General features: G+C 43.2%; 1 protein-coding gene across 2 annotated transcripts in view; it reads right to left on the reverse strand.

Moving 5' to 3' along the window:
* LOC121272101 (threonine--tRNA ligase 1, cytoplasmic-like) overlaps positions 1-17000 on the reverse strand; it is a 42579-nt gene that overhangs the window by 10067 nt on the left and 15512 nt on the right. For both annotated transcript variants that reach the window (XR_005941848.1, XM_041178546.1), the window contains exons 10-11: positions 13969-14067; positions 6123-6289 (exon numbers count right to left, since the gene is read on the reverse strand). Coding sequence is in view for 1 of the 2 variants with exons in the window: in XM_041178546.1 (XP_041034480.1) it covers positions 6123-6289; positions 13969-14067 (266 nt within the window). In the remaining variant the exon portion in view is untranslated. The remainder of the gene's footprint in view (positions 1-6122; positions 6290-13968; positions 14068-17000) is intronic.

Consider the following 17000-nt stretch of genomic DNA (forward strand, 5'->3'; position numbering starts at 1 on the left):
CTCCTATAATTTGTTGCAATCCTCAGTATTTGACTATCCACCCTGCACCCAATTTGGTGACACCCTCAAATTTAGAAATTGTATTTCTGATTCAAAGTCCAAGTTATTAACATGAGTTGTGAACAGCAGTGGTCCCAACACTGTTCGTTGTGGAACACCACTTCCCACCTTCTGCTGCTTTGAACAGCTACCCATTAGGAACATTGAAGCTGGAATAGATCATTCAGCCCATCGAGCCTGCTCTACCATTCAATATGAGCATGGCTGATCATCCACTTGAATGCACTTTCCCTCATATCCCTCTACGTCATTGGTATTTAGAAATCTGTCAATCTCTGCTTCGAACATACTCAATGACTAAGCTTCCATAGCCCTCTGGAGTAGAGGGTTCCAAAGGTTCACAGCCCACTGAGTGAAAAAATTCTCATCTCAGTCCCAAGTGACTTCCCCCTTATTTTGAAATTGTGTCCTGTGGTTCTAGACCCCCGAAACAAGGGAAACATCTTACCTGCATCTACCCTGTCTATTCCTTTAAGTATTTTGTAGGTTTCAATGAGATCATTCTTCGAAACTGTAGAGAATACAGGCCCAATTTTCCTAATCTCTTTTCATAGGACAGTCCCACCATCCCGGGAACAAGTCTGGTGAACCTTTGCTACACTCCCTCTATGCCAATAGTATCCTTTGAGGTAAGGGGACCAAAACTGTACTCCATGTGCTTTTTAACCAAGGTTCTCTACAATTGAAACAAAATAATAAAGGCTGGAAAACCCCAGGTCTAACAGCATGTGTGGAGAGAAAAACAGAGTTAACATTTCGAGTCCATATGACTCTTCTTCAGAGCTCTGAAGAGTCATATGGACTCGAAACGTTAACTATGTTTTTCTCTCCACAGATGCTGTTGGACCTGCTGAATTTTTCCAACATTTTCTGTTTTTGTTTCAGATTTCTAGCATCCGCAGTATTTTGCTTTTATTCTATACAATTGTAGCAAGACTTAGCTACTCCTATACTCAAATCCTCTTGTGATAAAAGCTAACATACCATTAGCCTTCCTAACTGCTTGCTGCACCTGCATGTTAGCTTTCAGTGACTTATTGATGCGGACACAAAACAAGGTGTACAAAATTATGAGTGGCGTAGACAGGAGAGACTTGTTTCCCCTAGTGGAGAGGTCAAGGTGATTGGTAGAAGGATTAGAGAGGATATTAGGGAAAACTTTTTCACCCAGAGGGTGGTAGATGTCTGGAATTTACTGGCACTGAATTCACTGTCTGGATTAGTGGTTCAGGCAGAAGTCCTCAATTCATTTAAAGGTACCTGGATCTGCACGTGAAATGCTGTAACCTGCAAGGCTACAGACTGGGTGCTGGAAGGTGAAATTGGAATGAGTGGCTAGTATTTTCAGCCAGCACAGACACGATGGGCTGAACAGACTCTTTCTGCACCATAACTTTTCTATGGCTCCATGGGCACCCAGATCCTTTTGTACATCTACACTTTCTAATCTCTCACCATTTAAGAAATAGTCTGCACATCTGTTCCTCCTACCAAAGTGGATAACCACGCATTTTTCCACATTATATTCCATTTCTTGCCCACTCACTCTGTGCAAATCCCCTTGAAGTTGCTTTGCATCTTCCTCACAACACACATTCCCACCCAGCTTTGTGATATTTGTGAACTTGGAAATATTACATTTGGTCCCCACATCCAAATAATTGATGTATATTGTGAACGGCTGGGGCCCCAAGTACTGATTCTTGCAGTACCCACTAGTCATAGCCTGCCATTGTGAGAATTACCCGTTTATTTCTACTGTTTTCTGCCCGTTAACCAATCCTTAGTTCATGCCAGTATATAACCTCCTGTCACATGTGCTTTAATTTTACTAACTAACCTCTTGTGGGGGATTTTGTCAAAAGCCTTCTGAAAATCCAAGTAAACTACATCCACTGACTCCCCTTTAACAATTCTGTCAGTAACATCCTCAAAAAATTCCAACAGGTTCGTCAAACATGATTTCCCATTCATTAATCCATGTTGACTATGCCAATCAGATCATTATCATCTAATGTTCATTTGTCACATCCTTTATAACTGATTCCAGCATTTTCCCTACTACTGATATAAAGCTAACGAGTCTGTAGTTCCCTGTTTTCTCTCTCTCTCCCTTCTTAAATAGTGGGGTGACATTTGCTACCTTCCAATCTGCAGGAACCATTCCAAAATTTATAGAATTTTGGATGATGATCACCATTGCATCAACCATCTCCATAGCAACCTCTTTAAACACTCTGGGATGTAGAATATCAGGTCCCAGGTACTTATCGACCTTCAGTCCCATTAATTTCTCCAATACAACCTTCTTAATAATACTAATTTCCCACTTACTCCCACTCTCTGCTTTCTGTCTTGAAGCCAGCTAGCAATCCATTCTGTGATATGTCCCAAGCTTCCACATTCTCTGACCTTAATCATTAGTCTGAGATACCATATCGAAGACCTGCTGAAAATCCAAATAAACTACATCTACTGCATAATCATTGTCTACTCTCTCTGTTACTCAATCAAAAATTCAATGTTATTGGCCCAGATTTTAACATTTTGAAATCCATTTGGAGTATTTCTCATTTCTGGACTTTCTTCTAATCTCTCTTTTCATAAGGGTTCCAAGATTTTCTTACCACCAATGTTAAACTGACTAGTCTAATAATATTCCCCGGGCATGTTCTGCGTCCCTTCTTAAATATAAGAATTACATTAGCTATCTGCAAGTCCTCTGGCATGACACATTTTCCAATTAACTATTCAGTACGAGCAATAAGACCTATACGATTTCTTCCCTAGATTATTTTAAAATACACAGATGCAATCCATCTGGACCAGGGCCCTTGTCCTCTTTGGGGTTTGTTTAGTTTGTTGAATGCATCCCCTTTATTTTGCATTTAAAATGTACTCATCTCATCACTCAATGTCATGTCTACTTGCTCTCTCTCCCCTACCAAAGTAAAATAATTATTTAATATTTCTGTCATTTGTCTATTGTTACCTTTGGTATTATCTTGTCTATCCCTTAATGGTCCTATTCTGATTGCAGTCTTTTTATTTTATTGATGTGCCTGGAAAATACTTGTTTATTTTGTTTTGAGCTCCTTGACAATTTAATTTCAGTTTCTCTTTGCCTTCCTAATTGAATTTTTTTACTTCTCTCCTAATCTCTTTGTATTCTCTCTTATCCTGCATTCCTCTGCTATCTATGTACTTAATATATGCCTCTTTCCTAACCCTCAGTTGTTCCATTATGTTTTTATTCATCCATGGAGACCCACTAGTGTTTAGTTTGTTCTTTCCTCTTTGTGGAATATATTTTCCTTGTACTCTGAACACTGTTCTAAATGTTTCCCATTGCTGTTCTACATCATTGTTTGCCAAGTTCTATTCTCAGCCTCTGAAAATCAGCTTTTCTCCAACCTACTAACTTGGTTTTTGTCATAATTATGACAGTCCCTATCATTATCTTAAAGCGCATAATATTATGGTCACTATTGCCTAGATATTCTTCTACTTTTATGTCTTTTATCTGCTCTGGTTCATTCCCCGTTTATAGATCTAACAGCAAATCTTCCCTTGTTGGATTTTTGTACATATTGGGTTAGAAGGTTGTCCTGTATATACTGTAGGAACTCCATTCTCTTATCCGCTATGCCTATCTCCTCTGTCCAATTAATATCAAGGGAGTTGAAATCCTCCTAATTATTTTTCAATGTTTTTTACTCAATTCCCTAATCTGTTTGCATATTTCTTCCTCCACCTCCCTTCCACAATTACATGGTCTGTAGACAAAACCTATTAGTGTGATTAATCAACAAAGAACAAAGAACAGGCCCTACGGCCCTCCAAGCCTGTGCCGATCATATTGCTCGTCAACTAAAACATTTTGCACTTCCGGGGTCCATATACCTCCATTCCCATCCTATTCGTGTATTTGTCAAGCTGCCTCTTAAACATCACTATCATACCTGCTTCCACCACCTCCTCTGGCAGCAAATTCCAGACACTCACTACCCTCTGTGTAAAAAACTTGCCCCACACATCTCCTCTCAGCTTAAATCTATGTCCCCTAGTAATTGACTCTTCCACCCTGGGAAAAAGCTTCTGACTATCTACTCTGTCCATGCCACTCATAATTTTGTAAACTTCTATCAAGTTGCTCCTCAATCTCCGTCGCTCTACTGAGAACAATCAGAGTTTCTCCAACCTCTCCTCATAGCTAATAACCTCCAGGCCAGACAGCATCCTGGTAAACCTCCTCTGCACCTTCTCCAATGCCTCCATATCCTTCTGGTAATGTGGTGACCAGAATTGCACGCAATATTCCAAGTGTAGCCTAACCAAGGTTCCATACAGCTGCAGCATGACTTCCCAGCTTTTATACTCAATACCCCTGCCAATGAAAGCAAGCATGCCATATGCCTTCCTGACTACCTTATCCACCTGCGTTGCCACTTTGTGACCTGTGGACCTGTACACCCAGATCCCTCTGCCCATCGATGCACTTAAGGTTTCTGCCATTTACTGTATAATTCCTGCCTGTTAGACACTCCAAAATGCATTACCTCACGTTTGTCCGGATTAAACTCCATCAGCCATTTCTCTGCCCAAGTCTCCAACCGATATAGATCCTGTTGTATCCTTTGACAATCCTCTTCACTATCTGCAACTCCTCCAACTTTAGTGGCATCTGCAAACTTACTAATTAGCCCAGTTACATTTTCCTCCAAATCATTTATTAATCCTTTATTAGTTTTCATCTCTATCCACATGGATTCTATTTTTGCCCTGCTGAGCGATGCATCTCCTTTTTTTGCTGCCATGTTATCCCTAATAAGCTACTCCACCTCCCCATTTTTCCACTTTATCTCTTCTAAATATGTTATACCCTGCAATGTTAAATTCCCAGTCCTGATTTTTATGTCTCAGAATCCCCACTGCGCCCAGTTCCTCCCAACACATGATCGTCTCCAGTTCCCCCCAACACATGATCGTCTTCAGTTCCTCCCAACACATGATCGTCTCCAGTTCCTCCCAACACATGATCGTCTCCAGTTCCTCCCAACACATGATCGTCTCCAGTTCCCCCTAACACACGATCATCTCCAGTTCCCCCATCTGATTATGGATAATGTGTGCACTGCTGTTCAGACATTTTTATTCATTTTAATAGGATTTCCTCTCACATTGTTTAACTTTCTAGACTCCTATTCTATCTTTCTATTTATTCGCTTGCTATTAACGTCCTTCCTTACTTTATTCTTTCCTATGTTCTCCTGTTATATTCTCTTGTTTACAGTGAGCCAGAAAGAGTTTCTTTTTGCTTCCAAATTAAAGTATGTCCCAGACTTTCCGCGGTGGATTTTCACACAGTGTAGAAACATGTTCAATATCATGTTGAAGTATTGAAGTTACTCACATCAGTCCATTTACCACAGTTCCTGAACTAATGTGATGGAAAATTATTTTATTGACAAACTACATTTCCATAATTAGAGATGTGGCTGAATATTCAGGACCTGTACAAAAGAGGACCATTTATTTCAACAGTTAATGAATGCAAAAAGTATAGAAGGAAGTTTAATAAAGTTGAGCTTCGTGACGAGGTGGCTGAGGTTAAGACTGCTAATCCATTATGCTTTGCACGCGTAGGTTCAAATCCCACGCTCGTCGTTACTTTATCAACTGCTTACGTTTAAAGCTGCTTACGTTTTTGTAGATCCCCGCCTGCCACCTAACCACCACTTTTTCTAGTTTAAAGCCTTTCCCACCTCCCTCTTTTTCCATTCAGACATGGGGGAGTTCAGGCAGAGCCCGTCCCATTGGTACAGGTTGCTGGATTATTGCAAAAACCCCCAGTGACTTTTAATGAAGGTAGTCGGCAATCCCCGCCAGCCCCTAAAGGTGACTGCACATCCACACCGTCTGCCTGACTCCTGGGGAATTAGAATGGCAACAAATATCCCTCACCTCAAGAAAAATGTTCATTACAAATTGACCCCCGACAAACTATCAAAATATCTTCCAAAATTTTTTAAAGAATTAAATATTCCGTGTTTAACACATACCAGTGACCTGGGCAATTCATGGGCTTCAGTGCAAATACTTCCTTCTCTACCTCAAAGCTGAACATGCTCTCACTGTTGTGCTGCCAGTGGCCAGAAACCTCCCATAGACGGCTGTTGTAGATATTTGGAGACACCACTTCAGTGAATCCACGTCTATGATACTCCTCCTGCAACAAGTACAGATCAATAATCAAGCCCAAACTTGTAATTTTCCAGCACCTTTCACAACCTCAGGGAATCCCATACGCATTATGGTGATAAAGTACTTGTGAAGTGTCACCAATGTTCCAATGTAGTAAAGATTTTACACAATTTGCATACAGCATAATCCCACAAAACAGCATATGATTAACGACAACAATCTGCTTTAATAACATTATCAGAGGGATAGGTATTTGCCAGAGCACTGCAAACAGCAACTTTAAGAAATTATTTCATGGGATGTGGGCATCACTGGCAAGACCAGCATTTGTTGCCCATCCTTATTTTCTCCTGAGATGGTGGTGGTGAGCTGCCTTCTTGAACCGCTACAGTCCATGTGGTGTAGATATACCCACAGTGCTATTCGTGAGGGAGCTCCAGTTGTTGACGCAGCAACAGTGAAGGAACAGCATTATAGTTCCAAGTCAGGGTGGTGTGTGGCTTGGAGGGGAACTTGCAGATGGTGGTGTTTTCACACATTTGCTACCCTTGTTCTTCTAAATGGTAGAGGTCACTGATCTTCTTCAAAAAATGCCTTGCTATCTTTCAAATCCTACCTGAGGGAGAGGCAGTCTCAGTTTGTCTCATCCAAAGATCAATACCCACGACAGTGGAATACTCCCTCACAACTGAATTGTCAATCTGATTTTTGTGTTCAACTTTCTGAAGTGGGGTTTGAAATCACGACCTTCTGATTCAGAAAATCCTACTCGCTTAGCCAAGCGGACAGGTACCAGCCTCCACAACTTACTTACTCAGACTTACAGACCCTCCGGTTCCATGCAGGACAAAAGGCAACAAGACTCTGACCGGCCCCACCCTACAGCAATCACTTTTGCTCTAGCCTAGGTAGTGTCCCGCTCTTGGAAGTCCTCCTTATACGTACTTCCCCGGGTCTTATTTTGCCTTGCCCCGTGATGTCCACTCAACTGCCACACTGAGGTGTACGCCCAGAGGCAAAGGATGTGTCCTGTCAATATCCCACAATCTGACCAGTCCACTGCAGCACTTTCTCACTGCAAATGTTGTCTCTCCATATGATACCCAACTTCTTACATAGGCAGCACTGGTGAAAGACATCCAACTTACATGATGCCTTTGCTGTTTGCTTCCATATCTCGCTGGCACGCATTGCAGTTGGTACTACTATGGACATGTGGAATCGCAGCTTTCAAGGCGGTGTTGGTAGTTTTGGATACCCACACAATATGGACCCACTGGAAGACCAATGCTGCTTTGCTAATTCTTGTGTGGCCACCCATCTCTACATCACCGTCTCTGAAGATGCTCTTCCAAGCTATGGGAAATGGCCAACTTCTTCAATGTTCTCTTACCCAATGGTGGGTGGTGGGTGGGCCTTGTTGCTGTCTAGTCGTCATCATCTTGGTCTTCTCACAGTTGATATGTAGATCAACCTTGGCACTGTTACTGTCAAAACTGGTGGTCATGTCTTGGGGTGCACGCGATTATTTGGCTAGCAAGGCAATGGTGCCTGTAAAATCCAAGACCGACAACCAATGGTGCTGCCACGGGATGCTGAAGTCTGCGCCCATGATCGTCTTCTTCATGATGAAATCAAAAACCAAACAGAAAAGAAATGAGGAGATTATGCAGCTTTGCCATATTCCTATGATGATGCTGAAGGAGTCCATGGTGCCCTTACTGGCCTTGGCGCAACAGCTGAAGTCATGGTCTAGGGCCTTGAAGATATTAATATACCGCTCCAGATGCCATACTGTCTTGCAATGTACCAGAGTGACTGCCAATGGATGGTGGCGAAAGTCTTATTGAAATAAATGAAGTCCACAACAAGTGGCTTCTGATACTCTAGGCTCTGCTCTATGATGTTCCAGATCATACAGATTTGCGCGTTGCATGATCTGGCACCCTGGAGTCCTGCCTGTTCTTCTCAAAGGGTATCATCTCCTTCTACTTTCAATCTGTTCAGCTGCACCATGCTGAACACCCTGCCAGGTACTGACAACAGTGTTATGCCCCTCCAGTTGTTGCAAGTATTGAAGTTCCTCCTTCTTTGGCTTGACGACTATCAGTTATCTGGGATATTCACTGCCATTCAGACCTTGTTGAACAAGTCCGTGAGCTCTGTTGTGGCAGTGTTCTTAGACCTTAAGACCATAAGACATAGGAGCAGAAATTAGGCCATTCGGCCCATCAGAGTCTGCTCCGCCATTCAATCATGGCTGATAAGTTTCTCAACACCATTCTCCCACCTTCTCCCGTAACCTTTGATCCCCTTAGCAATCAAGAACCTATCTATCTTGGTCTTAAATACACTCAATGACCTGGCCTCCACAGCCTTCTGTGGCAATGAATTCCATAGGTTCACCACTCTCTGGCTAAAGAAGTTTCTCTTCATCTCTGTTCTAAAAGGTCTTCCCATTACTCTGAGGCTGTGCCCTCGGGTCCTAGTCTCTCCTACTAATGGAAACATCTTCCCCACGTCCACTCTATCCAGGCCTTTCAGTATTCTACAAATTTCAGTCAGATCCCCCCTCATCCTTCTAAACTCCATCGAGTATAGACCCAGAGTCCTCAAATGTTCCTCATATGTTAAGCCTTTCATTCCTGGGATCGTTCTCGTGAACCTCCTCTGGACCCTCTCCAGGGCCAGCACATCCTTCCTGAGATATGGGGCCCAAAATTGCTCACAATATTCTAAATGTGGTCTGACCAGAGCCTTATAAAGCCCCAGCAGCACATCCTTGCTTTTATATTCTAGTCCTCTCAAAATAAATGCCAACATTGCATTTGCCTTCCTAACTACCGACTCAGCCTGCAAGTTAACCTTAAGAGAATACTAGACTAGGACTCCCAAGTCCCTTTGCACTCCAGATTTCTGAATTCTCTCCCCATTTAGAAAATAGTCTATGCCTCTATTCTTCCTACCAAAGTGCATGACCTCACACTTCCCCACGTTGTATTCCATCTGCCACTTCTTTGCCCATTCTCCTAACCTGTCTAAATCCTTCTGCAGCCTCCCCGCCTCCTGAGTACTACCTGTCCCTCCACCTATCTTTCTAACAACTGTAAACTTAGCCAGGATGCCCTCAGTTCCTTCATCTAGATCATTAATGTATAAAGTGAAAAGTTGTGGTCCCAACACTGATCCCTGCGGAACTCCACTAGGCACCGGCCGCCATTCTCTTAAGGACCCCCTTATCCCCACTCTCTGCCTCCTGCCGGACAGCCAATCTTCTATCCATGCTAGTACCTTGCCTCTAACACCATGGGCTCTTATCTTACTGAGCAGCCTCCTGTGCGGCACCTTGTCAAAGGCCTTCTGGAAGTCCAAGTAGATAACAACCATTGGCTCTCCTTTGTCTAACCTACTCGTTACCTCTTCAAAGAATTCTAACAGATTTGTCAGGCATGACCTCCCCTTGATGAAACCATGCTGACTTTGCCCGATTTTACCATGCACTTCCAAGTATTCTGAAATCTCATCCTTAATAATGGACTCTAAACTCTTATCAACGACCGAGGTCAGGCGAATCGGCCTGTAATTTCCTGTCTTTTGGCTCACTCCCTTCTTAAACAGGGGGGGTTACATTAGCGATTTTCCAGTCCTCTGGGACCCTCCCTGACTCCAGTGATTCCTGAAAGATCACCACTAACGCTTCCACTATCTCTTCAGCTATCTCCTTCAGAACTCTGGGGTGTAATCTATCTGGTCCAGGTGATTTATCCACCTTCAGACCTTTCAGTTTTCCCAGCACCTTCTCCTTGGTAATGGCCACCATATTCACATCTGCCCGCCGACTCTCTTGAACATTGGGGATGTTACTCGTGTCTTCCACTGTGAAGACTGACGCGAAGTACCTATTCAGTTCCTCCGCTATTTCTTTGTTCCTCACTACTACTTCTCCAGCATCATTTTCCAGCGGCCCAATGTCCACTTTTGCCTCTGTCTTACCCTTTATATATCTAAAAAAACTCTTGCAATCTTCTTTTATATTACTGGCTAGTTTACCCTCATATTTAATCTTCTCCCTCCTTATTTCTTTTTTAGTTGTCCTCTGTTGGTCTTTGCAGGCTTCCCAATCCTCTGGTTTCCCACTGCTCTTCGCCGCATTGTATGCTTTCTCTTTAGCTTTTATGCTGTCCCTGACTTCCCTTGTCAGCCATGGTTGCCTCATCCTCCCTTAAGTATGCTTCTTTTTCCTAGGGATGAATTTTTGCTGTATCTCCCAAATTACTCCCAGAAACTCCCGCCATTGCTGTTCCACTGTCTTTCCTGCTAGGCTCAACTCCCAGTCAATTCTGGCCAGCTCCTCCCTCATGCCTCTGTAGTTGCCTTTATTCAACTGTAATACCGTTACATCTGATTCTAGCTTTGTCCTCTCAAATTGCAGGGTAAATTCTATCATACTATGGTCACTTCCTCCTAAGGGTTCCTTCCCCTTAAGCTCCCTTATCAAATCTGCCTCATTACACATCACTAAATCTAGAATTGCCTGTTCCCTAGTGGCTCCACCACCAGCTGCTCCAAAAAGCCATCTCGTAGACATTCCACAAATTCCTTTTCTTGGGATCCACTACCAACCTGATTTTCCCAGTCTACCTGCATATTGAAATCCCCCATGATCACTGTAACCTTGCCTTTCTTACACACCTTTTCTATCTCCTAGTGTATCTTGTGCTCCACATCCTGACTACTGTTCGGAGGCCTATACATAACTGCTATTATGGTTTTTTTACCTGAACTTTGGTTCCTCAACTTTACTCACACAGATTCTACATCAATGTTAACTGTACGCCAGTTGATGAAGTTTAAGCTAAGACACAGCACCTTTCTTTGCTGGAGAGAGCTTATTGACAGTTCATAGTCAACACTACTCAGTCTTGCTATGATTCAATAGCTCTGCTGGTATCTCATCGAACCCAGGTGCATTGTTGTTCTTTAGGCCCTTGGTTGCTCTTCATACTTCTGAACAGGGTTGACTTTTAGCTTCTGAGGTGCAGTGTTGTCACAATAATACAAGAAATAGGAGTAGACCATATGGCCCATCGAGCTTGCTCCGCCATTCCATACGATCATGGCTGATATTGGGGCTTCAATGTCAAAGTCTTATTAATTACATTGTTGAGGCTTAAATCAATTATGTTGTTAAACAGGTGATGGGTATTGGAACACCTATAAATGGGGATTACAGGAGACTGGCACGTGAGCAGTGTTGACTATGAACTGTCAATAAGCTCTCTCCAGCAAAGAAAGGTGCTGTGCCTTAGCTTAAATTTCATCAACTGGCGTACAGTTAACATTGAACCCCATCTTCCCGCCCAATCCCTCAATTGCCTGCAAGATCAAAAATCTGTCTACCCCAACATTAAATGCATTCAACGATGGAACATCCACGACTCTCTTGGGTAGAGCATTCCAAAGAGTCACAACCTTTTGAGTGAACAAATTTCTCACCTCATCCTAAATGACTGGCCCCTTATCCTGATTCTGTACCCCGTGTCTTAGACTCCCCAGTCAGTAGAAACCATCTCTCAGCATCCACCCTATCAAGCCCCTTCGGAATTTTGTAGGTTTCAATGAGATTGCCTCTCATTCTTCCAAATTCCAAATAAAAGTCCAATTTACATAGCCTTGCATCATAGGACAACCTCCTCAGCCCAGGGGCCAATCCAGTGAACCTTTGCTGTTAACGCCTCGAATGCAAGTATATCCTTTTACCTCCAAACTCAAGCATGCAGCTGAGGTGGGCTAGTTAAGGATCTCCAGAAAGTTTCCGGCTCCTCATCTGTTAATAGCATCCTACTGTCCTTGCCTTTGATTGGTACCATGTTGCTTTTTGCGCCAACCCTGTACAGCATCTCGGAGTCATTCCAATTTGCTGTTTCTTGTGCTTCCCTAGCTTTGAACTCTATCTATTCTCATTTGTCTCTCCTGCAGCTCTTCACGGCTTTATCCAGTTTTCTGTACTTCACATCATCTTCTAGTGTTTGCTCAATATTCTTTTCCTGAACCGTCTTGCTCTTTGCCAGCTTTCTTTCATCAATCAACTTCCATATTGAGTCAGTGGTCCATCATTCTTTCTCTGTTCCTCTCCTCTGTCTGATGGCACCTTCTGTGTTCACCTTAATCCCTCTTTTGAAGATGTCCCACTGTTGCTTAATATTGCCTGACTGCAGCCATACTTTGAATCTGTTGGAGGGGGCCAGCCGGAAACTGTCTGACCTGTCATTGTCCTTCTCCATTGCAAATAGCCTTTGTAACTTAATAGTTGTTGCCTTCTTCAGCTTCGGGTAGATGTTGCCACACAAGGTGGTGATCCGATCAGCCATCAGCACCTCAACACATCCGGACATCTTGTAGGGATATCCTCCAACTGCTGCTAATGCATACATAGTCAATCCCATTCAGCATGTTACCATATGGTGACCTCCATGTCTTTTTTGTGGACGTCCTTGTGTGTGAAGGCGTTCCCAATGTCAAACCCATTGCTGTTGCAGAAGGCCAACAAACATTTGCCGTTTCCGTTGAGCATTGTTGCTGGCCCAAGGGGTCCAATTGTACTATTCAGCCCTCGCCACTTGCCATCAAGCTTAGCACTGAGGTCATGATCAGTAGTTTGATATCTTAGCTGCGTGCCTCATCCAGCATGTCCTGAAATTGATGGTCAAAGTCATCTTTATCCTGCTTAGTTTGTTTCTGTTGGTTCATAAATTTGCACAAGTGACTTTGATGTGCCTTGTGTAGGATCTGGTGGTGATGACTTACTGGCTTCCACCCAACTAAGGCTTGTGCTGAGCATCTGTAGAATATGAGGCTAACTCCATGAGTTTGGTCGTCTTTTTGCCTGGAGTACAGCTGATGCGTCCTTGGCCTGTCCACCATATTTTGCTGATGACCAAGATGTCAAGTCGATAGGATCTCATTTTTGGAGCAGATGGGGCATCTTCCCACACTGCATGAGTGTTCGGACAATCTAGGTGCTGATTCTGGTGCTGATTTTGGCATTGAAGATTGGGCTCATCAGGGATTGGATTTCCTTGCAGATTTCATCTGCAGGTGTGTCATCCTTTCTTTGATGGGGTTTGCCGGTATGGTGACTTCTTGCTGTTTCTGTTGCGGTGATGAGATTTTACAGGGAGAGGGTGCTAGCCCAATCCCCCTCCTCTTCCAACCAGGCTTGGGACTGCCACTACACAAACAATTATTTAAAAGATAGCTTTTGTCTCCATTTGCCTCCTGCTGCCCCAGAGGATCAAGTCTTCTCACCCTCACCTGTACCACTAGCAAATCGCTACTCCTCACATGAGCCCAGACAGTGAGAGTTCACAGGCTATTCCACTCTGTGAAGTAACACAGCAGAGCCACATTCTGTTCTCAACCAAACAAGGTCAGTGAGAATACTCAGGAACAGTAATTCCTGCAGATTTTTCTGCCTCTTTAAATCTATGGCATGGAAGCCTTTTGCTGCTTAGTGAGCACAGACTAGAGGTGGAACCTGGGACTGTCCTGGTCCACACCAGGTGGTGCAACCACTGAGGGATCTCAAAGAATTAGAACATAGGAAGGAGCCCTTCCACCTGTCCATATATTGCCCCATCTTAATGATTTCTATAAACAATATAAACTGTGGCAGTACAATTGTTGTGCAAGTGAGGTACGTACCCGTATAAATGCTGTCAGTGTGTTGTAAATAGAAGTCCCTCTCGGGAGAAAGAAGCAGCTTCCAGGGCTGAGCTCATGGAAGAAAAACAATTCTTGCTCCTGAAAAGCACATGGAAGTAAAGTGAGGGTTGAGAAGTAGTGCACAGTCCTGGCCTAAACTGCTCAGTGGCTCCAGTCAATGTCAGGATAACAGAAACAAATGCAGCAAGTTGTTAAATTCTTACAGTCAATGTTTATTTTCTGCTGTTCTCATCACATTCTACTCAGATCTGAGCTGTTCTGAACTCCTTGTTCCAACTCTCCTGAAGTTTCACCAGCCTGATCTACACAGTCCCCTTGCTACTTGTGTTTCCTACTGACTTATTCTTTCGCTCAACCTTGGGACTCCTCTCCCCAACAGTCTTTGGTTATGAACGCCCAAGTTTGTGTGCTGTGCAACCTCTCATTGAACACATTGCTAATGTTTAAGTTGCAATGCATTCTATCGTTGGAGCTACTGCATCTACATTACTGGGAACCTCTGAGGGAGAAAACAGAAAAATTCTAGCAAGCAGAGAAAGGGTAAATTTAAACATGGGAACCCTCAAAGGACAGTGTCATTATTTATGTTCACATACTGACAGTGGTCAGATTAAAAGATTGTAATCTTAAATGAGCTTTATTAAACAAAATCTTCTGAGTAACACCAAGTACTATTTCAGAGACATTAGTTAAATGAAGGAAGGTAGGAAGGATGCAAATTAATTTACTCATTTCTTAAATGTTAAATAGCTTGGTCCTCAATGAACAAAACTGCTCCCTGACCCAAGAGAACAGTCTGTTCAGGAATGATTGCAGGTAAACCTGCCTCTCTGGTTCTCCACCCTCCAGGATTGTCCTGAAGTCATTAGGATTTAAAGATAAATCTGGGCTGCTGCAAGCAACCCAGGAGAAAAGTCTTTGGAAATTTAAGATATTTTTTCAATTTTCTTTGAACTGTTTTATTAGTTATAAAAATATCGCAGACAAGAATAAAACTAAAAGCTAACAAATCCCCAGTACCTAATGGCTTACACCCTAGGGTCTTAAAGGAAGTGGCTGCAGGGATAGTGGATGCATTGATAGTAATCTCCCAAAATTCCCTAGATTCTGGAAAGGTCCCAGCTGATTGGAAAACCGCAAATGTAACACCACTATTCAAGAAAGGAGGTGTAGGACTGAGTTTAATATAGCACTGTTAGAACTTAGTTGTCACATCCTTAAGTATATCAGTTAAAATTGTTTTCTACATGTAACATAGCCGCAAAGCATGATGGATAAGCTTAGTTGAATGTAAACTACAGTTCTGTACAAATCATAACACGTCAAGTAGTGACGAAAAGGACTAACTCAAACAATGTAAAGATCCTTTGTTTAAAAGTTATTAGAACGTGGATAATCCCAAGAAGGCTGTTAGCCTTTTAACCAGTAACAACGACAACCATTTTGTCTTTTATTCGTTCATGGGATGTGGCCTTCGCTGGCTGAGCCAGCGTTTGTTGTCCATCCCTAGTTGTCCTTGAGAAGGTGATGGTGAGCTGCCTTCTTGAACTGCTGTAGTCCATGTGGTGTAGGTACACCCACAGTGCTACTAGGGAGTTCCAGGATTGTGATCTTGAAGGAACGGCGATATATTTCCAAGTCAGAATGGTGAGTGACTTGGAGGGGAACTTCCAGGTGGTGGTGCTCCCATCTATCTGCTGCCCTTGTCCTTCAAGATGGTAGTGGTCATGGGTTTGGAAGGTGCTGTTGAAAGAAGCTTGGTGAATTCCTGCAGTGCATCTTGTAGATGGAACACACTGCTGCTGTGCATCGGTGGTAGGGGGAGTGAATGTTTCTGGGTGTGGTGCCAATCAAGCTGACTGCTTTGACCTGGACTGTGTCAAGCTTCTTGAGTGTTGTGGGAGCTGCACTAATCCAGGCAAGTGGGGAGTATTCCATCACACTCCTGACTTGTGCCTTGTAGATGGTGGACAGGTTTTAGGGAGTCAGGATACAAGTTATTCATCACAGGATTCCTAGCCTCTGACCTGCTCTGGTAGCCACAGTGTTTAAATGGCTAGTACAGTTCAGTTTCTGGTCAATGGCAACCCCCAGGAGGTTGATAGTGGGGGATTCAGTGATGGTAATGCCACTGAACGTCAAGGGATCATGGTTAGATTCTCCCTTGTTGTCTGGCACTTTTGTGGTGCGAATGTAACTTGCCACTTGTCAGCCCAAGCCTGGATATTGTCTAGGTCTTGTTGCATTTGGACATGGACTGCTTCAGTATCTGAGGAGTCGCAAATGGTGCTGAACATTGTGCAATCATCAGCGAACATCCCCACTTCTGACTTTATGATGGAAGGGAGGTCGTTGAGGAAGCAGCTGAAGATGGTTGGGCCTAGGACACTACCCTGAAGAGCTTCTGCAGTGATGTCCTGGAGTGACCTCCAACAACCACAACCATCTTCATTGGTGCTAGGTATGACTCTAACCAGTGGAGACTTTTCCCCGATTCCCTCCGACTGACTCCAGTTTTGCTAGGATTCCTTGATGCCACACTCGGTCAAATTCAGCCTTGATGTCAAGGGCAGTCACTCTCACCTCACCTCGGGAGTTCACCTCTTTTGTCCATGTTTGAACCAAGGTTGAAATGAGGTCAGGAGCTGAGTGGCCCTGGCGGAACCCAAACTGGGCATCAGAGAGTTTATTGCTGTGGAGGAATAAAATACCTGTATAATTGTGAATGAAATGAAATACACGTATAACTGTGAATGAAATAAAATACACGTGCAATTGTGAAATAAATAAAATACACCTATACTTGTGAGAAAAATAAACTTAAAATACATATATAATGAAATTACTGTAGAATGTCCCCAAACAGTCACACAGCCAGCACATAAATTAGCAAACCAAAGGGCCAGCGCAAAATTCCCAGACTATGGGGCTCCGGATGTACAGTGGCAAAATCTAAGGAAAAAAAACTATTGTGTATGCATTGCCCAGGATATGTAACCAATTAGCACTGT

This window comes from Carcharodon carcharias, chromosome 32 (genome assembly GCF_017639515.1).
Source record: "Carcharodon carcharias isolate sCarCar2 chromosome 32, sCarCar2.pri, whole genome shotgun sequence".
NCBI classification, from domain to species: domain Eukaryota; kingdom Metazoa; phylum Chordata; class Chondrichthyes; order Lamniformes; family Lamnidae; genus Carcharodon; species Carcharodon carcharias.